Below are 23,217 nucleotides of genomic sequence, written 5' to 3'. Positions count from 1 at the left end.
TGTTATAGCTGCAAAGGGTGGGCCCCTACAGACTAAGACTGGGATGACATTAAATTTTATGTGCGTGTAAAGGCAGGTATCCCAATACTTTTGACAATAGAGTGTACATAAGTATGAGAGTTATTTTAAGAATAAGATATAAACATATATTTGCTAAAAAAAATTATTTATAATTCTTTTCCAGGGGAATGTAAAAACCTGCAAGATCTAAATTTGTCGGAGTGCCCAAATTTAAATGTAAGTGACTTATATCAGTACTATTTAAAGAAGCTTGCAGATTCGAAATGAAGTAATCGAATAAAGATGTAACATCTGAACTGCAGCCAGAGCCATGTGGATTCATTTATTTCTGTTATAAAACCACTGACCCTCCCTTCTTGCAGGATAAAATAGTCTTGTTAAATAAATTATTGTATTTTATTTTAGAATTGTACTTGAAGCATAGATACAGATTGCTGAGCTGTAGAGATTTCAGTGTGTGATGCCTCGGTGATACCACTAGTTCTTAATGAAGGAATAGTTTAGATTATGGTTTATAGTAATCATTTGCTTCCCTTTTTTGTTTGCATCTGGCAGGTATACATTATGAACATTTTGCAATGCAGATTCTTTGTAAACCTGACTGAATAATGCATGCTGCGCCAGATATGTTGTCACAACTAGGGTTGCCACCTTTTCTTCAAGTCAAACCCAGCTATTTTTTTATGGTATAAATAACATTTCTAATCATATGAAGTTAATCACAAGAGTCACCCTTTAAATCTGAGTCCACAGAGTTCCCCTTTTACATCTTAATCCATAGAGTTCCCTTACACTGTAAGGGGACACTCTGCAGACTCTGATGTATGGGGACTCTAACATAAGGGATGCTCTGGGAACCCTGGTTTACTGGGAACACTGAAAACTCTGATATACAGAGAGGGCTCTGATTGAAGGGGGAACACTGTGGCTTCTGGTGTAAAGGGGAAACCCTGATGTAAGAGGTTCTCTGACTCTGAGAACTCTGATTTACCTTAGTGTACTCACTCAGAGGCAGGAAAGAGAAGGGGGGGACTTCAGTCACAGGGATGGATGGTGAGCGCAGTCAGCACCTCTCATCCAGATGTATCTGAGGCTGCTGGACTTCAGATTTCCAGCCCCCACTTTCCTTTTCTGAGGCACGGTGCTGGAGATTGGAGTGTGGGCAGACACAGAGGGATAGGGGCTGGAGGAAGAGGAGCAAATCAAGCCCTCTCTCCTCTCCTGTCTGTATGTGTTTGGGGGGGGGGGGGAATTATTAGTGCTAGCTTTGGGCTGTGTGAAAGACAGTGTAACAGTCACTCTCGGCTTAGACAGCTCCAGCCAGCAAAATTGCTGGGAAGCCATAGTCCAGTCTGAATAATGTGTCTGGGTTTCAGGCAGTTTGAAACCAGGACACATGATTCCAAAACCAAACTGTCTGGGTGAATCCCAGACAAGTAGCAACCCTAGTAACAGCACCCATCGGGCCCATCCGTCATTGTTGTAAATGCACCCTTTATACCTATATACATTGCTACTTACCTGGGGTCAAAATGACCAGTGATGAGCTCAGTCGAGTTCTACCGGGAAGCTGACAAAGCCAGTTCCAATAATAGGTGGCAGATGCATTCCCATAGCCGCACGCATATACACCCCATGCAGCATACATGCAGCTACAGGGGAGTGAATGCCTCCGCTGCCTGTGATTGCCTCTCCGTTTTGACAGCTTTCTGGTGGGATAGCTCGGGCAAGTTCAGACTCATGTCTGAACCCACTTGAGCTCATCCCTAAAAACGACTGGGAATATATAACCTCTTCTAAAGTTTGTATATGACCACTCTAGTTGCTTACAACCCTAATCACTTCAGCTCTCACACCTGGACAGAGCAAGCTTTGCATTTCTGCCTATTTATCTGGTGACAACTTTGTAAATACTTAGTACAAACAAAGTTTTCTTATTGTGATATTGTATTCCAGAAATTATGTTATTCTCTATGCTAAGGCATTCTGTGAATGGACAAGGTGGGAGAATGATGGATGAATTGCATGATCTCTCCTTGTCCATTCACAAAACAACTTGCATTCTGTGGAAAAAAAAGTTTTTTAATTGGAGACGGGAGGAGGAAAGGGAAGGCAAATGGCACGGTTCAATTTTCAGTAAATTTACTTATCACTTAAGCGTACTAGACCTTTCTTTACAATACACTTTAGGTTCCACAGATATTACAGGATGCTTGGTAAGCATTGGAAATGTGTGCCAAATATCCCAGTTTGAGACCAATGAGCACCACATAGTCCGAAACACCCATGCTGATACTAGTATTATATAAAAATCATTTGCTTTTTGTTGTCCAGGATGAAGCAATGAAAGTCATCATTGAAGGATGCCCTGCTTTACTCTATCTCAATTTATCACATACTGAAATAACAAATACTACTTTACGAGTCATGTCCAGGTAGGTTTGGTAACAAATTCTTCCATAGCAGTGATGCCAAATAGCATCCTATTGAGGTGACCTTCTCGAACTGTCTTTATGGTCTATAGCAGGGGTCTACATACAGCAACCCGAGGTCCAGATGTGGCCCTTTTCTAGTCCCCCTACCAGAACACAATAGAACAGCAGGGGAGATCGATGTACTAATGTCGGAGAGTGAGTACAGCAGCTCCTCCTGAGCTGTCAGTTTTTTTTCATTCAGCCCTGCTGGGTTGAACCAAAAAAAACTATCACTGTGTACTAGGCTTAAGTGCTTTGGATGAACTAAGCATATATCCCAAAACTCCAGCTTGTTGCACATGCTCCTGTTCTTTGCAGTGTATTATTTGAGCCAAACCCCACCTTGCTACACTATTCGGCCCAGGTTCAAACTGTACCGAACGCAGACATCACATGTGATTCGCACCGCACTGTGGTGCCGATCACATGCGATGTCTGTGCAAAGCGAGTTTAGCCATACAGTTTTTATTTCTGAACTCGCATTGGATTCACACAAAAAAAGGTACAAGGACTTCTTTCCCCCCGCACTGGAATCCGATTCCTGTCCGAATCCACAGTTTGCACTGATCACCAATTTGGGGGTGTCATTAAAGCGGAGGTCCCCCTCCCCCCTCCGGCGCCACAATTGGCACCTTTCAGGGGGGAGGGGGGGAGGGGGGTGCAGGTACCTGTACAGTACAGGTATCTGCACCCACTTCCGGGATAGCTCTCTGCGGAAAGGGGCGTAGATTACGCCCCTTTCCGAAAGTCCCCCGCTGCCTGCTGGGAAACACACAGATCCCAGAGGCAGTGGGTCCATCCTTATTGCGCAGCGCGACTCGCGCATGCACAGTAGGGAACCGGGAAATGAAGCCGAAAGTCTCCACTTCCTGGTTCCCATACCCAAGATGGCGGCGGCAGCACCCAAGAGACGATCGAGAGATCGGCTTCGGGTGCCGACATCGCGGGCGCGCTGGACAGGTAAGTGTCACTATTTTAAAAGTCAGCAGCTGCAGTATTTGTAGCTGCCTGTGGGAGAGATGCGATGTGGAAACCAGCGCTGGAATTGCATCGCTACAGTGTGAATCCAGGCTTAAGGAAAACATTTTGCAATTAAAAACTGTTAAAAATAATTGTTCTGCCTAAGAGTACCCACAAGATACAGGATGACAGCAGCGGTTCCCCAAGGAATTCCCTTAATTTGCTGAGATTTCCTCTCACTTCCTGTTTGGCTGTGGGACATTAGTGATGGGAAATCTCTGCAATGGGACACAGATGGCAAGAAACAAATCTGACAGGGGTTATAATCCTCCCTTACTCTATCCAAAATGAAAAAAAAGTTTTGCCTATAGTTTGACTTTAATGCTGTGGTATGGCTGCAGTATGGCTTTTCTAATGAACCCCCCCCCCCCCACTGCCACTGTGGTATAGTGGTTGGCTACTGATGAGGCTAGCGTTAGTTATTTATTTGTGATGTGATGGTTCTAAAAGAAAGGAGTCAAAGCCTGGTGGGAGATATTTATATATCCTGAACTGTCATACTTTTGTATAAAGTATATAGGAACCTGCCTCATAGAGTGGCCTTGATTTTTTTTCATGTATCATGGCTTCAATTATTTGATTTTTGGTTTCAGTAAAGCTTAGTACATACTATCAGTTTATTGTTGTTCAATCCAGCTGGCTGAACAAAAAAAAAACTGAAGAGCTTGGTAGGAGATCCTGTACTAACAATCCAATGTACATCCGGAGTACATCAATCTCCATGCTGAGCTATTGTGTTCTGACAGGGGGACACCCAACCGCCAGAACACACCAGTTGCCGGATGCTGATCGGCAGACCTTTTCTCAGTCAAACCCCTTTGACAGAAGCTGGAAGTTCAGCCGGCTTCTGTCGGACTGGCTGGTGTACACACGGGCCGAATATCAGCTGGTTTCCATTGAACCGATCAATACCGCCTGATATTCAGCCCATGTGACTTAAGACAAAATCTAGCAGTTTTAAGGCCTTAGCTATAGTTTGCTTAGTAGCTCTTGTGAAATGTAATAAAAGTTGAAATTGTGTCTCAGTAAAGTGAGGAAGCGTTTATTTAGAAGTGCTAGCATGCGGTCTGGGATGATAACAGTGCCTAGGAATTTGCATAATATGTGGTAAAGGACATTTTTTACTCCTGCTGATTCAGGTCTATTTTTTAGGGCTCATGTAGATGGCCATTTCTGGCTGTATAGCATAAATTCTACCTTATCTCCCAGCCAGGTTCTGCATACGTTGCTGTATCCAGCTATAAATGTGTATATGCACATACCTGCATAAACATACATTTTGCATATGGGCGTACAACTCTAGTGGTAACAATTTGCATCCAAAGGTATATGTCTGTACGAAAGTACACATTTACCTAAATACTTGTGTATACAGGCATATAGCTGGGTACAGCCATTGACTTCTCACCTGTGGGCTCCGTGGCAGGGAAATTCACTGGAATTTACGCTCTACTGCTAGATGCTGCCATGTGCATGAGACTTCTACTGACCTTTGAAGCTGAGACACTTCTTCCCCCTGTTGGCCACAGTCCGGTCCGCAAAAGTCTGATGAAGGATGAACTGAATATTTGTTTAAAAAGTTTAGGGACTTCTGTTTTAATAATTTAGTGATTCAAAGTTGGATTGGAGTTATCCAGTGTTCCACAGAGCTTCTGTTTATTATCTTATTTTCTGAGGATACTGTGGCCAATTAAAACACTGAATTGAATAATTATTTATGCAATGTGTATTATAAATGGCCTATTTATCTGTAGTTATAGCGTTAGTCCAAATTGACTTGCTTCCAGTGTGGTCCAGTGTAGTCTGAGACTTCTTAATAATTGGCCACATTGTAACAACTGCTGTCCACCAGCTGATGTAAACTTTATATAAATATAAAAATGTTCCAGTAGGCACCAGGAGCACTACCATTTCAAAAGGTACAGTATGCCAAAAAAAGCAGTAAAATCTACTGAACAGGATGCGTAGCTCATGTTAATGAAATAGGCAAGTCATTTCAAAGTTTCATTGAAATGTCTAGCCCATGGGTGTTGTTATGGCACTGCTAGCTGAACGTTTTTTATGAAGTGCTCTCTCATTAAAGTTCTCCGTAGCTTTCCTGTATGAATACATTAGTTGTTCTCATGTATGATCCTCCTTAGCTACTTATCCAACTACTCTGTCTTACAATACTGCACGTAATTCCATTTGGTGGCAGTGTTGTATTATCCTATATGTACTTCAGTCATGTCAGCTCATACAGCAACCGATTTGCAAGGTACTCTAGCATGCTCAAAAAAATAATATAGAAGTGAAATACAATCTAAAATATCAATATGTTGCAAGCTTGCAATGGTAAGTAGCACATATGTAAATCACATTGTGGGTTGTTAGAGGAACCCAGAGCTGACTTAGAATACACAGATAAATAAACCAGCATGCAATAAAGTGCAGAGATTAGCAGTATTTTAGGTAATAGAATATGATGAATTGTTGGGTACTCGATTGTTTAATTGTGTTTCTGTTCCTTTAAAAACCGTGCAGAGACTGTGTAGGTTGAGTCGTGAATTGTGAATTGAGGTGTGCTGGTGGGGCTTTGTGTTTGGCTCACCAAGGGCTGGCTCCCCTGGCACAGAAGGAGCTTGTAAATAAAGGTCTTGGTGGGTTATTTAAAGTTGAGGTTTAAGGATACAAGTTACCAGTTATTATTTCCCAAGCAAACTAATGTTAAAACTGTTAAAATAATGCATACATCTGAATGTTACCTCCTGCTTACCTAATTTACCATAAAAAGTTTAACTGTAAACTAACATTTCAAAAAGTAAGAATTGGCTTTACCCTAATCTGTGTTCAATTTTAAAGTAGAGTTGAATTATTTAATTACATCTTAAATTAGCATCAGCAAAGCTGCAGAATATGTAGTAATAAATGGTTCCTCCGTGCAGATTGATGTTCTCACTCCCCTTTTCTGGAAATGTTGTCTTTCTACTATACTAGTATATCTATCTCAATTCTGTATTCTTCCCTGTAGATACCTGCTCAATCTCCAGTATCTAAGCTTAGCCTACAGCCGAAAATTTACAGACAAAGGCTTACAGTACCTGGGCTCTGGAAAGGGATGTCACAAAGTCATCTACTTAGATCTCTCGGGCTGCACTCAGGTTAGTCCTTTGCCTTTCTTTTTTCATGCAGACAGAAAGGGAATCCTTGGAGGGAGAAGCTGTGTCTTGCTCTCATTGTGCATCCAACTAGTGCTGGACCTTCAGGAAATTTGAGCGGTTTTAAATTACAAGTCTGCAGCTGCTTACACTCTCCTTAGGCACAGCACTATAGGCACTGGCTACATTCCAAGGCAGTGTCATGCTTATAAACAGCTCAGGCTTACTGGAGAGTGAAAGGGAGGCTTAATGCTTTCTGCAAATCTTTTCTTTTGTTCCGAAGTCAACTCTCTGCGATAGAATATAGAGGACTTTAAGAAGCATTTTCTAATGAAGAAACCTATTAAACCTCACAAAGAGCGTAGAAAACATTTTCAGTTATTCGCAATTTTTCGGCATCAGTGACTCAGTGGGTCATGTGACAAAAAGGATTAAATAAACTATGCAGCTGTCCACTGATTTTGACAAATTAGGTGTGAAACGAGTTTGGAGTCATCAGTGGACATAAAATCGCCTCCTGCCTGCTGTTAAACGGAAATCCTATAAACAACATATCTTGTTAGTTATTAACTGTTTTACTGTCCATGGCAGTAGAAGGGTGATTCTTTGTTGGCTAATGCTACACAGAGGAAAAATCTGTCAATGGGTATGAAATTAAAAGTGAGGATGCACTTCTGCTCTTTTTAATGTTACCATAAGTACCATCAATCCAGCAATGCTACAACACTATGCAGTTGATTTACTAAAGAAACATAATATTAAAAAAATGCACTGCGCATTTGGATAAGTTCATCTGTGCCAGTGCTAAAAGTATGTGAGTCTCATACATGACAACACAAGACATAAACTCCATAAAACTTTGCGCATTACAAAATTAATCAATGTACAGTGAAAAAAATCAATATATCACAAAGTGCAGTGAATCAATAAGTGAGTGCCAATAAGCAGATTTACATTTTTGTTAAAGTTACAGTGCTTCTATGGACCTCTCGTGATAGCGTAAAGTGCGGCGCTCCCGCTTTCTTGTGCCCCACATGGATGTAAACTCTATCTCTAGTATGGTCAGTGAACACTTGTGGGGCAATCCCCTGATAAATTTGTGAGTACTGTGTGTCTCCAATGGCTTGTGTGCTCTACTTGACCACCATGCTTGGAAAGAAAGAGTAATAGGAAAAGCCGTAAAGTGTATTTATTGGAAAAAGAGTAATACAGTATTGCACTCACTTGCTGTTGTGCCCTATAACCTGGTAGTAGCTGTAAACAACATTGTGTGTGTGTGTATGGGGATGATGGCCACCCCTCGCTCAATTGCCGGAAGTTGGCTGCGGTTCACCACCCGAAATTCAAGTCAGAGAAAGTTGCATCACACTTACGTGACCAAAGTTCCTACATGTTTAAACCTGATTGGTCATCTTCAATGAGCTTTCAATCAGATTGAAACACGTAGGGGCTTTGGTCTTGTAAGCATGACGCAACTTCTGCTGACGTCAATTCTGGGTGGTGAACCCCACCAAGGGACTTTTCACTTTGCAAGGGAATGGGAACAATAATAGTCCCGTTTAGATTTGCAGATTTAAATTGCCCAGAAATTTGCTGAGGCTTTCTCTGTTCTTGCTGATGCAAAACTGCCCTATCGCTGACCAGTTTCTATCAAGCTCTCATTAATAATTTTGATGATACAGAAATGTAAAACTGGGCAGCAGCAGGACATTAATAATAATAATTGAGAATTGGCCAAAATGTAAAGGCAAAGGGGTTGCAAGGGAATTTTCACATAGCAAGGGAATGTTTCCTTAGCTTAGTGAATTAGGTGAAGCTCTCCTGATATCCATCATTAAATTATGTGCAAGCAAAAATACAGTTTTTTTTTTTTTTTGCACATGATTGTGTATCCTTTGCACAGCAAATTATCGCCACATTCAGTAAGTTAAGGGAAAACTCCCTTGCAAAGTAAAAACTCTACTGCAAAATGAACAGTATTTTGTAAATCAACCCATATGTGTGCTGTAAAGCAGTGGTCATCAACCTTTTCCTCAGAGCCCGCTAACAGGCCGGGTTTGCAAGATAACTGAAATACATCATAGGTGATATAATTTGCTGCTCAGTGATTGCAGTATTCTAGTCTGTATCTCCCCAAGGTGATACATAAAACCTGGCCTGTTAGTGGGCCCTGAGGACAGGGTTGATGTCCACTGCTGTAAAGCATTGGAACAGTCTTGACCAGGTATGCTTCTCCTAAGCCTGCATGGTCTCTATTGCTGTCTGTGCCCCCATTAGGGAAAATAGCCCTCTCTATTTGTCCTGTTTATCATAATCATCAAGTGGGAGTAAAAGAAAATCTTATATTTTGGATTGTCCCCAGAACAGGAATAGAGTGGAAATCTTCCAATGGGGACACTAGTTCTGGTAAGCCTGGTGACAACCAGGGACTCCCTCACCTCCCAATGATTTCCTTTTATGCCCTGTACACATGACCGGTTTTCCCATCGAAATAAACTCTGAAGGTTTTTCCAACGGAGTTCTGATGGAATTCCACTGAAACTGTCTTGCGTACACACCAAAGTCTGATCGTCAAGAACGTGGCGACGGACAGCACGTACGACGGGACTAGAAAAAGGAAGTTCAATAGCCAGTAGTCAATAGCTTCCATCTCATACTTGCTTTAGAGCATGAGTAATTTTTGGTCCATCGGAACAGCATACAGACGAGCAGTTTTCCCGATAGGAATTGGTTCCGTTGGAAATATTTAAAACATGTTCTATTTCTAGGTCCGTCAGAATTTTCAAAAAAAAAAAGTCCGATGAGGCATACACAGGAATATACAATGAAAAGCTTCAACCAGACTTTTTCTGTTGGACATTCCGCTCGTGTGTACGCGACATAACTTCCTGTTTTGGCTGTGTGGCATGGCGTTACGAGAAAAAGAGAAACCTCCCTAATAGGACAAAGAAGGCAAAAAAAAAACTGTCAGGGATTGTAAACCCTGCCTTACTCTATCCAAAATGAAAAAAAGGTTTTGCCTTTGTTTCTACTTTAAAGCGGGATTCCACCCTAAAGTGGAACCTCCGCTGATCGGATCCCTCCCCCCCTCCGGTGTCACAATTGACACCTTTCAGGGGGGAGGGGGGTGGAGATACCTGTCAAAGACAGGTATTTTCACCCACTTCCGGGCATAGACTCCCACCCTGCTGCGCTGTCTGCTGGGACACACACGCAGAGATTTCCTATTGCGCGGCGCAGCTCGCGCATGCGCAGTAGGGAACCGGTAAGTGAAGCCGATTCGCTTCACTTCCTGATTCCCTCACCTAGAATGGTGACTGCAGCAGCCGAGCGATCGATCGGCCTCGGCTGCTGGCATCGCTGGAACCCGGGACAGGTGAGTGTCCATTTATTAAAAGTCAGCAGCTGTAGTATTTATAGCTGCTGACTTTTAATTTTTTTTTTTTTGGTGGAATCCCTCTTTAATTTTATAATCCAGCATCCAGTTTTTCAGCTCTGCAGGTTTCAAATACTGTTGTCACACTTCTGCAGTCACATGATTTTTATTAAAATTGTAGATACATTTCTGCAAATTGAATACCTTGAAAAGCTAGTGTTTCAGGTTTACATGATATGAAGGTCCAAGGCTGTATGAGTACGCATGTGCTGGAGAAGCCCTATCTTTGTGGGATACCTTGTGTGGGATCACAGCTGCTGGAGGTAACTGAAACATGAGGTCATCATGGTGGTAAATATTTCAATCATGTATCACTAAAGAAGGGAGGGAGGATCTGGAACAGTTCTTGTTCCCTGAATGATCATTTTGCTTGGCTAAGTTTAAAGCAGACCATGTTTTTTGTGTTGTGGGTTCTGCTTCCACAAATCTGGTGTGCATCTTTAATGTGTTTTTTTGTTTTATACTTCTGCATTAAGTCATTTTGCTTTACTGCAAATTGTGAAAGCAAGTCAGCTCATTAAAATTAGCCATGTGGCATTAATAAACTAAACAAACTCAGTAGTTTGATTTAAATATATATATATATATGAAGTGTATTCCGACTAGAAAGGCATTGCCATAGCTTCAGCAGATGTAAGCACTTTTTTTCCCTTCTGGAAAATGCAGAAATGAGAGCACCTAATATGTTACAACACATAAAGTCTAGATACTATCTTTAAATGTTTAGATTAAAGACCCTTTTCATCTAAAGTGCTGCTCCGCCACAGCACAACCCCCTAGCGAAATTATATTGCCTTCCCCTCTATCCCGGCTCTCTTGTATGTCCTTAAAGTTTAATTACATTTTGAAAAAAATTCTACATTTGACCTTGTCCCAGCAGCCTCTGAAAAATGCCAATATGATGGATTACCATTATAGAAGAGAAGTCTTGCTCCTGCCAGTAATAGTAGCTGCAGCCTATTGACTCTGAGAACAGCCTGCTCTATAGCTGTTTAACGTGGTAGTAAACTCTGTTCTACCATTTGTAGCTACAGGCAAACCTATAGTAAGGTTTACCTGTAGGTATTGTGCATGCGCTCTGAAGGTCCGACATACAGTGCTGGACCTTCAGAGCCCGTGCCGTAAAGGGCTGCTCCCGTGTGCATGTGCGGGAGTGATGTCATCATGCCCCCGGCCACTTATGTAGTCTAAGCCCTTGTACACACAGTCGGAGATTCCGACAACCAAATCCGTCGGATTTTGTCAGACGGATCTTGTCCGAAACTGTTGCATACACACGGTCGGACAAAGTTGTCGGAAAATCCGATCTTTCAGAACGTGATGACGTAATTTCGTTACGATGGGACTACGTTCAGGCTAGTAGCCAATAGCTTTAATGTAGGAATTTGATCTGAGCATGCGTGGCACTTTGTCCGATCGGAATTCATTACACATGATCAGAGTATGTCCGATCGGATCAGTTTGTCGGAAAATATTTCCGGCAAGTTGGAAAATTTGGTCCGACGGATATTCCGACAGAAACAGTCCGAGGGAGACCACACACAGTCGGAATATCAGACAAAATGCTCCGATCGGACACATTCCGTCAGAATCTCCGATTGTGTGTACAAGGGCTTAGTATACGAACACGGAAGTAGGACTGGAGGAAGATGTCATCCCTCTCAGCAGTGACAACGTTGCGCTGGAGAGCTTCGTTCTAAGGTAAGTCTCTCATAATGTGCTAGTATGTGATGCATACTAGTACAATATGACATTGCCTTGCAGGGGAATGATTTCCCGATCAACTGTGGTTTACTACCGCTTTTACAGGATGAACATGAAAAAGTGAAGTGCTCAAGATAGGTTTCAAACACATAAAGAACACAAATAGTGACCTTATCAGTGACCTCAACAGTGAGTAATAAACAGTGAGTGTTTATTACTCACTGATAAAGTCACTATTTGTTTTGTTTATGTGCTTGAGACTTATCTTGAGCGCTTCACTATTATATGTTCTTCTATTTATTCCATGCGCAGTGATAATACCTTAGTGTAAAGCTCACCATAGACAGTTCGAATCTCGGATGGAATCAGCTGAGATTCGAACTGTGTATGGGCAGGCTGAATGTACCCAAGTTGATGGATCGATCAACTTGGGTACAACCAGCCTGCCAGATTTACATGCAATTATCACTAGCAGCTGTTATAGCCGTCAGCAATAATCACTGTGTTCTCCCAGCAGGGACGGCTCCCCATGCCGGGAGAACGCAGTGGCTCAACTGTAATTATTGCCCTGTCAACGCATGGTTGTAGGAAAGAAATTTACTTAGTCTAAGGCCATCCTTAACAGGTCTTGTGACATTATTTTTTATATTTTAGTGTGTAGCACAGGGTTAATATAGTGATTTGTTTAACAGGACTTTTATTCAGCTTATTATTATTATATAAAATGTATAAAGCGCCAAGAGTTTGCGCAGTGCATTAGTATAATACATTGGGCACAGTTAAATAAACATTTCTTTAAAATTCTTACCCCAGGACTTGCAGTTTACAACTTTCACTGCTGCTGACTCCTGCTGTCTCAATGCTGCTTCCCTGAACATCTGGTCTTCACAAAAAAGAGTTAACAATGGACAATGCAGTTTCCAGTCAGTCTGGTCATTTGAAGAAGGGAGGGAGGAGCAGGGAGTGCCCTACCATTCTATATTACAAGGCTGTGTGTTTCTATTGGTGCGCATATTGTAGAGAGTCACAACTCTTGTCCCATGCAAGGCTGGCTGAAAGAGAAAGGAGCCACTGTGAACTAGAGCAGTGGTCATCAACCCTGTCCTCAGGGCCCACTAACAGGCCAGGTTTTATGTATTACCTTGGGTAGATGCAGACTAGAATACTGCAATCACTGAGCAGCAAATTATATCACCTGTGATGTATTTAAGTTATCTTGCAAACCTGGCCTGTTAGCGGGCCCTGAGAACAGGGTTGATGACCACTGAACTAGAGAACCAGGTGCAGCAGTCATTGCACCAGCTTAAACATTTCTGCAGGAAAAATGTCATTTAAAATCACTCGCGGCTATAATGAATTGTCGGCTCCCGTAATACAGAGAACAGTCATTGAAAGACATTGATAAAAAAAAAAGCGTGGGGGTTCCCCCAAATTCAATTACCAGGCCCTTCAGGTCTGGTATGGATATTAAGGGGAACCCCGCATCAAATAAAAAAAAAATTACGTGGGGTTCCCCCTAAATATCCATACCAGACCCTTCAGGTCTGGTATGGATTTTAAGGGGAACTCCATGCCAAATTTAAAAAAAATGGCGTGGTGTTCAAACATGCAAACATGCGCCCCTTTACAGGCATACTATAGACACCCCCAGGTACAAAATTTAAAGGAATATTACACTTTTATTGTTTCACTTTAAGCATTATTAAAATCACTGCTCCCCAAAAAATTTCAGTTTTAAAATTTTTTTTTGCATTGATGCATGTCCCCTGGGGCAGGACCCAGGTCCCCAAACACTTTTTAGGACAGTAACTTGCATATTAGCCTTTAAAATTAGCACTTTAGATTTCTCCCATAGACTTGTACAAGGTGTTCCGCTGCTTTTTGAATTTCCCGCGAACGGCCCAAATTGTTCACTGTTTGTCGAACAGGCAATGTTCGAGACAAACATGAGTTCGGCTCGAACTCGAAGCTCATCCCTACTGCAGAAAGACAGAAGGCAAGATCAGACCATACAACACAAAAGAACTGTCTCTAAACACACAAATAGACAAAGTAGGAACTGCTAGAATGTGTACAGACAAACCAATCCATCCACACTAGTGGCTGTCAAAATGCCTAAACAATGCCTGCATTTGATTAGATGCATGCGCTGTTCATCCAACACTTTATCACTTAGCTCCTTGAATTATTTTAGGATGTTGGGTGGGAAATTGCCAAAAGAGCCACCCATGGTTCAAATTTCAGCAGGTTCATCAGGAACTAGCTGAAATTTCTCTGTCTATATCCAGCTTAACAAATCAACCCTAATTCGCTAAACTCATCACAAATACATTTTCCAATTTTCTACATAATGTTGCATTGTTGATGAGGGGTTTGGTACTATGTAGCACAGCCTTTCTCGAAGAGCATACTGTGGAACTGTAGGGCTTTTCCTGAGCTAGGAGTTCTTTGAGCAGTAAGCAAGAGGTGAACTAATCTCTCAAACTGGTTATCTATGAAAGGGGTCACTTCTTAAGTGATTTCTAATGTAAGGGGTCACCACAATTTTTACTGTGCACATTTCCTTTCTGTTATTAATATTCAGTTTATTTCAAGATTTTTACTGAATATAAAATGGACTGTTAAAAATGATTTGCCCTGTGTGCTAAATACTCCAGGCAAGTCTCTTTCTTATATTTTTTTAAATTTTCTACAATTTCCTGAACACTCTACTAATGTAACGTGATGTATAGATATAATAATTTTTTAGCAGGGGCTTCCATAGATTTGAAAATTATTTAATGGGTTTCCCTGGGTTAAAATATCATATTCATGTTGAAAAACAGTGATGATATCAATTAAATGCAACAATTGCAATAATAATATTAGTGATAATAATAACACAAAGCTCTGATTGGACTTAAACAGCTCAGCTATAACTACAGTACAGCTTTGCAGTTTTTCGAAGAGAATTAATCTCACATGTATTTGGTATAGGAGATAGTCTTTAATAGTAGTTGGTGTTTAATTTCATATTACAAGCTGATGCCTTTGTTTCTCTCTGCTATTATGTTAGCATCCAAAAATTCTTCTGAACTGAGTCACTTTCAGTGTGTGAGACTGGGTCACTGATTGTTCAAATATTGATGTAGTGTGCCTGGTGTTACTCATTTCTGCAATTTTTGGCCATAATAGCAACATACAGTAAGTGAATACATTTAACAGATTATCTGCTAATTGTTTTAGGGGTGTTATCATTTTCATATCTGATCTGAAGCTACATAGTAGTTTCAGATCCAACAAGTCCATCAAGTCCAACCTATGTGTGTGATTATATGTCAGTATTACATTGTATATCTCTGTATGTTGCGGTCATTCAGGTACTTATCTAATAGTTTTTTTAAACCATCAATGTTTCCCTCTGAGATCACAGCCTGTGGAAGTGAATTCCACATCCTTGCTGCTCTTACAGTAAAGAACCCTCTAGTCTAAGGTTAAACCTCTTTTCTTCTAATCTTAATGAGTGGACACGTGTCTTACTAAACTCCCTTCCACAAAAAAGTTGTATCCCTATTGTGGGGTCACCAGTATGCTATTTGTAAATTGAAATCATTTCCCCTCTCAAGCGTCTATTCTCCCGAGAGAATAAGTTCAGTGCTCGTAACCTTTCTTCATAACTGATATCCTCCAGTCCCTTTATTAGCTTTGTTGCCCTTCTCTGTACTTGCTCCATTTCCAGTACATCCTTCCTGAGGACTGGTGCCCAGAACTGGATAGCATACTCGAGGTAAGGCTGGACCAGAGTCTTGTAGATTGTGAGAATTATCCCTTTATCTCCTGAGTTAATCCCCTTTTTAATGCATGCCAATATTCTGTTTGCTTTGTTAGCAGCAGCTTGGCAGTGCATGCCATTGCTGAACCTATCTACTAGGACCCCCAGGTCCTTTTCCATCCTTGATTCCCCCAGAGGTCCCCCCCCCCCGTGAGTAGATTGCATTCATATTTTTGCCACCCAAATGCATTATTTTACATTTTTCCACATTAAACATCATTTGACATGTAGTTGCCCACCCCATTAATTTGTTGAGATCTTCTTGCAAGGGGGTTTGCACATCTTGGGGAGAAGTTATTGCCCTGCTTAGCTTAGTATCGTCCACAAATACAGAGATTGAACTGTTTACCCCATCCTTCAGGTCGTTTATGAACAAATTAAATAGGATTGGTCCCAGCACAGAACCCTGGGGGACCCCACTTTCCACCCCTGACCATTCCGAGTACTCCCCATTTATCACCACTCTCTGAACTCACCCTTGTAGGCAGTTTTCAATCCATGTGCTTACCCTATGGTCCCTGCCAACGAACCTTACTTTGTACAGTAAACGTTTATGGGGAACAGTGTCAAATGCTTTTGCAAAATCCAGGTAAACCACATCTATAGACCTTCCTTTATCTAGATGGCAGCTCACCTCCTCATAGTATGTTAATAGATTGGTTTGGCAAGAATGATTCTTCATGAATCCATGCTGATTACTGCTAATGATACCGATTTCATTACTAAAATCTTATCATCCCCTCCAAGAGCTTGCATACTATTAATGTTAGGCTAACTGGTCTGTAATTCCCAGGGATGTATTCTGGTCCTTTTTTAAATATTGGATCTACATTGGCTTTTCTCCAATCAGCTTGTATTATTCCAGTCAGTAGACTGTCAGTAAAAATTAGGAACAATGGTCGGCAAATAACTTGTCTGAGTTCCCCCAGGACCCTTGGGTGCAAGCCATCTGGTCCCCGGTAACTTATTTATGTTAAGTTTTCCATGTCTATTTCTAATTCTGTCCTCTGTTAGCCATGAGGGAGCTTCCTGTAATGTGTCATGAGGATAAACACTGCAGTTTTGGTTACTGAAGCCCCAAATTCCCTCGTGAAGACTGAGGAGAAGAATAAATTCAATACCTTCGCCATCTCCCCATCCTCTGTAAACAGATTTCCTTCCTCATTCCTTATGGGGCCAATATGGTCTGTCCTACATTTTTTACTGTTTATATATAGAATTTCTTGGTATCTTTTTTGCTCTCCTTCGCAATGCATCTTTCATGTTCTAGCTTAGCCACCCTAATTGCACCTTTACATTCCTTGTTGCATTCTTTGTAAAGTCTGAATGCTGATGATGATCCCGCAGCCCTGTATTTTTTGAAAGCCTTCTCCTTTGCTTTTATATGCATGTTTACATTGGCGTTAAGCCATCCAGGACTCTTGTTCCCTCTTTTTCATTTTTTTCCCAATGGGATACACTGGCTTATGCCCTTATTTAATATGCTCTTAAAGCAAACCCATTTTTCCTCCGTGCTCCTAAGATTTCATCCCAAGCAAAGTTTCCTATTTGTGTGATTTTAACTGAAGCAAATTGATTGATCACTGTTTCCTAAAATGCCCAGGTCTGTATTGTTAGTAATCAGTAGGTCTTGTAACCCTTTGTTTCCGACTCATGCAATTGTCCTGCAAAACATCTAGGATCTGAAGAGCCTTAGATGAATGCATGGTTCCTTCCGCCTAGTCTATGTCTGGATAATTAAAATCCCCTGTTATGATGACACTTCCCATTCTTGCTGCTAATCCAAATTGTGATAGGAGGTCCCTCTCCCCCTCCTCCCTCAGGTTAGGGGGCCTATAGCATTCTTCCAGTATTATTTTCCCCTTAGTTTCATCCCTTTGGAGCTCTACCTATAAGGATTCCACCTCCTCCCTAGCTCCCTTAGTGATGTCAGAGTTAGATGGAGAGTTGAGGAAGGGGCTAGTAAATAGTTCCTTTTCTAAATGAACACAGTGAACACACTCGCACACTGTGTCCATTCATAACTGAAGAATAGTAAACTGTGTTTACTATGCTTCAGTTTCTGAATAAACAGGAGCCACTCAGTACTATTCATTTACTGCCCCATGCAGCTGAGGCTGCAGAGAAAGACATGTGTGTTTGAGCTTTGGGGTGCACACTCTAATGCAATAGGCTGTGCTATCTATGTAATGGATCAAGATAGGTCTAGGGGAAGCTCCACTTGCTCACGCCCTCTGCCACATTTGGCACTTTTTGGGGGTGAGGGCAGAGCGAGTACCTGGTTTTGACAGGTACCCAACTCCCACTTCTGGGTAAGATCGCCTCACAGTTGTCTACATTTTCGGCCCCTCCTCCTTTCCTCCACTGCCTTCTGGGACACACAGAGTTCCCACAATACGGCGGGACCATTCAGAAAGTGCAGCAAGAGTCGCACATGTGCAGTTGGAAACTTGACGAAACGACTAGGGGTGCCGTCATCACAGGATTCCTGGACAGGTAGGTGTCCTTATATTAAAAGTCAACAGTTACAGTTTTTTGTAGTTGCTGACTTTTATTTTTTTACAGACTGTAACTCCTCTTTTAAGTGGATCTTCAGTCATTTTTTCATCTTTACATCTATTACATCCTCTGCCCTTGTTGTTTTAACTTTGGATAGTAAAACATTTTTTTTCTGCCAGTAAATACCTTATACAGCCCACTTCCTCTTTTTTGTCTGGAAAAAGCCAAGGCTTATGACATCATGCACAGCTCTCTCTCTCTCACACTTGTGAGAGTTTGCCAGGAAGGGAGCAAGGATGAGTCATAATAGGGCCAATGAGAGCTGCAGAGCTGGAGGTGTAATAATAAAAAAGCTGCAGCGCTTAGATTATATATATGACAATATCTATATAATCTTTTACCAGTGTAAATAATATAATCAACTTTAATAGTGAAAAAAAACTGCATAAATTAACACTATTAATGATTCTATGTTTTAGACAACACTATATCCAAATAAAAATAAAAAATTGATATAAGTATATCCACCAAAGTGAACGTGTTAAGAGTCCATAAGTGAAACAATATGGTGACAAAGTGCAATATCTTGAGAAGTTATAGTGACTTCAGTGAATGCTTTGCAGAAATCCACCACCACTTGAGAGGAGGCTTACCAGATGTTATGGACCCAGTTAGGTATATACCTAGTGAGTCACACGAGTTTATTGATGTAAATCCACATGTAAAAACAGCTAGCAAACTTGTAACTTCTCATGTGTACCAGAGTAGACAGAGAGATGACCCAAAAATAGATGAAATGGCTATCCACCTTTTGGGGTGACTGAGGACAGAGATTCTTCCACGTATATTATAGGCCAAAAAGAAAATACAGCCTCATAGTGAAATACCGTTTAAAACTTTTATTAAGATTAAAAGCATAAATGGGTACTCACATATTACAGGCAAATACAAGCATGGAATTAAAATCTGGCAATGCAGTGGCATCAACGAGCCCTCCCGACGCGTTTCTCCTAAACAGGCATCATCTGGGGAACTGGAGGTGTGTCTGTGTAAATCCAGGAAGTGAACATGCAGCAGCTCCAGCTGCCCACAGTTAAATTGATTGCAGGCAGACTTAGTGGAGAGAGATTTCTGCAGCATATTTGGCAAGTACAGAATCACAGTATATAGAAAATAATATACAAAGTGGTTGGAGGGAAGCTTTTGAATGGCAGATGTTTTTATTACAAATTATGTGAGCAGACTGCAGTTCCGCTTTAAAGTGTTACTAAACCCAGTAATATGAGAATTGTTTATGCGCCCCCCCCACTCCCCCGACATTGCCCACAGCTTATAAATCTTCTTTTACATTAAAATACTGCTACTATATACCTTTTTGGATGATTACCACAGTTACAATATAAACTATAGAGCTTCTCCAGTGCTGGGATTTCAGGAAGGAGGAGATTTCCACTGCAGCCTGTATACATGCCCACATGTGTGATGTCAATATCATGTGACCTGGCTATCTCTGAGAACAAGTAACTGTTCTCTCCAGCATAAAAGACACAACTGAACATGTGCAGGTCGGCTACTCTGCCTGTGTTAGCTGGCCTTCCGCAGATAGACAGTGCAGGAGGGGGAGGATCTATGCATACAGGATAAAACAGCATTTTTACACAATGCAGAGGATTAACCGCTTAAGTTCTATACACACGGATTTTACTGTTGTGGGTTTAGTAACACTTTAAGGACTGGAGTTGCAGAAAGTGTGGAATCAAGCACAATCTTTTTACCATCAACTCTAGAGCTTATCTGTTGTAGATCTTTTTTGGGATGTCTTCTCCTTTCCATATGTTTTGTTTCATTTGCTACATGTGTCAAGTTTATTTTTGGTGGGAAACAAAGTCATGTACGTATGCCCACGTTTACCACCTCTTTACCACATTTGGCAGGAAAGGAGTACACAATGCAGGGTGGTGGCTCATATTAGGATTTATGTTAGGCAGATGCTTTGGAAAAAAAAGGGATTTTGGCAAAAGGAATAATGTAAGTTTTTCTGCTTATTTCTCTACTGGTCGACTAAATAAACAGTGTGGAGGAGGAGCATTTACTGCATGGGTCATTTTTAAATAATCACCAAGTTTGGCTTTTACTGCTTGTTAAGTATATTTAAAATCTTGACTGTCCATAGCCTGGTCACAAGTTCACTTTAAAGTGGGAGTAAACTCCCATGCATGATTTTTAACTATAGATAAGCCTATAATAAGTCTTACCGTATTTATCATCGTATGACGCGCACTTTTTTCCCCTTAAAATCAGGGGAAAATCGGGAATGCGTGTTATACGCAGATCTCCCCCGATTGTGACCTTCTCTGTGGCTTTTGGCCATTCTCGGCAGCTTTCAGCTATTTTCGGCTGCACGCGGCTGTTCTCGGCGGCTTTCGGACGTTCTCGGCAGCTTTCAGAAAGCCAAAAGCTGCCGAGAACGACCAAGTGTGGCCGAAAATAGCCGAAAGTTGCCGAGAATGGCCAAGAGCTACCGAGCGCCGCCGAGATACACAGGACATCCGCTCTGTATCTCGGTGGTGCCATTTTTTAATGGCAAGCCTGCACTGACACTGACAAGGCTGCAAACGATGGACAAGGGTGCAATGCAAGGCTGCAAATGACTGACAAGGTTGGAAATGACTGACAAGGCTGCAATGCAAGGCTGCAAATGACACTGACAAGGCTGCATTGATGGGCATTTAAATGTAAGTTTTTTTTTTCCTTAAACTTCCCTCCTAAAAGTTTTTTTTCCTTAAAATTCCCTCCTAAACTTGGGGTGCGTGTTATACGTCGATAAATACGGTACCTATAGGTACTGCAAATATCTCCTAAACATGCACTGTTTAGGAGATATTTACTGTAGCTACAGCCGGTGACATCACCAGCGCATGCGCTCTGAAGCAACACATAACTGTGCCGTTCCTTCAGACTCCTGTAAACGGCGGTTCCCACATGCATTCGCGAGAGTAACATCATCGTGGTTTCAGCCACTCACACAGCCAGAACCCAGAAGGAAGACCGGGTGAAGATGGAAGCGCCTTCAGCGATCACAGCATGCTGCTGAGGGCTTTGTTCTAAGGCAAGTTTCACAAAATGTGCTAGTATGTAATGCATACTAGTACATTATGATATTGCTTTGAAAGGGTTAAAAAAAAAAAGCCAGCGGTATACTGCCACTTTAAAGGCATTATAAACCTTCCTACCTGCGGCTTGTGTTTTTCACCTGAATAAGACTGCTTATTGACCATGTAGTTTTATGGTGTCGTTTGTTGGCCTATACGCACGTCCTATAGTAAATTGTTACATTCTTGTGTCAGCAGTTTCTGGTTGTGTTTAAACCTGGAATGCCTCTTGGCACTGCACAGGTTCATGCGTGTGAAAGCTAACACTTCCTGTGAAAAAACAACATATCCCACAGTCCTTGTGTTTCTCATTCTAGTACTCTGCAGGTGAGAGCTAAACTGTAATAACATCTGATACAGAGAAAAATAGGCAGAGCATTAACAGACACACACTGATGTAGCTGGAAGATGTAAATCAGTGGGCATGCAGATGTAAATTGGCATGCATCTGATTACCTCTAAAGCCCCATACACACTATCAGTTTTTCTGCTGAGTTTTTCCTTCAGGTTTACCAAAACCATGTAGTACAAGGGCCTGCCTGATTGCATACAAATTTAAACTCCTAAGGTTTGACCTCATATTATATGGTTTTGGTAAATCTGATGGAAAAACTCAGCAGAAAACTTAGTGTGTATGGGGCTTAAGTCTATTCAAGTTCAGAAATACCGTATATACTCGAGTATAAGCCGAGATTTTCAGCCTCTTTTTTGAGGCTGAAAGTGCCCCCCTCGGCTTATACTCGAGTCACCGCTGTCTGACTGCCCGAACAGCGTGTCGAGCAGACAGACAGCGGCCATTCTACCTTTCAAAAGCCGCGCCTCCGGCTCCGCCTCCGCCTGTGATAGGCGGAACACTCAATTTCCCAGCAGCCTGTGTTCCGCCTATCACGGACATCGTATCATCCTCGTACTACGGACGAGGATGATACGATGTCCGTGATAGGCGGAACACAGGCTGCTGGGAAATTCAGTGTTCCGCCTATCACAGGCGAAGGCGGCGGCGCAGCTTTTGAATTTTACAATGGCCGCCGAGGCGCCGACGAAGAGGGCACGGGACGGAGGCAAGGCAAGGCACGGCACGGGACGGGACGGGACGGGACGGAGGCAAGGCACGGCGGCAAGGCACGGCACGGGACGGAGGCAAGGAGGCAAGGCACGGGACGGAGGCTCGGGACAAAGGCTCGGGACACAGGTAGGCTGGACACACACACACACACACACACACACACACACACACACACACACACACACACACACACGGATGGATGGATACACACACACACAGGGATGGATGGATGGATGGAGACACACACACACAGGGATGGATGGATGGAGACACACACACACAGGGATGGATGGATGGATGGATGGAGACACACACACACAGGGATGGATGGATGGATGGACACACACACACACAGGGATGGATGGACGGACACACAGGGATGGACGGACACACAGGGATGGACGGACACACAGGGATGGACGGACACACACACAGGGATGGACAGGCATGTCTCACCCTCGGCTTATACACGAGTCAATAAGTTTGCCAGTTTTTTTGGGGGTAAATTGGGGGCCTCGGCTTATATTCGGGTCGGCCTATACTCGAGTATATACGGTAATAAAGGATAAGGTCTGCTTCCTTTTTCTTTTTTTTCTTTCCAACCTAAATGTAACAGATTGGTGGTAGTCTGGTGACTGATGGTGTTATCTGCATACTGGATATTACTGCATACTGCATACTACTATTGGATATATGTTACACTATTCATACTAATGTTTTCAAGATAATGCAGCCATTTTTTTTTCCAAACAAGATACCATCAATAAAGTTAAGATTTTTTTCTAGCCAAGAATAAGTTCTGATTTGCTAGATCATAAAATATTGTTTTTGGAAAGCAAATACAGTGACTGCTTGACACTGGCAAAATATTTCTGCTGTTTTGCCTATTTTACACAT

The 23,217-nt window shown here is 42.0% G+C and overlaps 2 protein-coding genes across 3 annotated transcripts in view; one reads left to right on the top strand and one right to left on the bottom strand.

Moving 5' to 3' along the window:
* LRRC17 (leucine rich repeat containing 17) overlaps positions 1-6,845 on the bottom strand; it is a 31,311-nt gene extending 24,466 nt beyond the window's left edge. Inside the window, exon 1 of the mRNA XM_077471774.1 lies at positions 6,596-6,845. The gene's annotated coding sequence lies outside the window, so the exon portion shown is untranslated. The remainder of the gene's footprint in view (positions 1-6,595) is intronic.
* FBXL13 (F-box and leucine rich repeat protein 13) overlaps positions 1-23,217 on the top strand; it is a 234,129-nt gene that overhangs the window by 117,713 nt on the left and 93,199 nt on the right. For both annotated transcript variants that reach the window (XM_077471772.1, XM_077471773.1), the window contains exons 10-12: positions 185-237; positions 2,356-2,456; positions 6,526-6,655. In XM_077471772.1, the coding sequence (XP_077327898.1) occupies positions 185-237; positions 2,356-2,456; positions 6,526-6,655 (284 nt within the window). The remainder of the gene's footprint in view (positions 1-184; positions 238-2,355; positions 2,457-6,525; positions 6,656-23,217) is intronic.

This window comes from Lithobates pipiens, unplaced genomic scaffold, assembly GCF_037356315.1.
Source record: "Lithobates pipiens isolate NorthernLeopardFrog02 unplaced genomic scaffold, aLitPip1_a1.2 Scaffold_8, whole genome shotgun sequence".
NCBI classification, from domain to species: domain Eukaryota; kingdom Metazoa; phylum Chordata; class Amphibia; order Anura; family Ranidae; genus Lithobates; species Lithobates pipiens.
The sequence above is the reverse complement of the archived record's forward strand: the minus strand, read 5'-3'. Positions and strand labels throughout refer to the sequence as shown.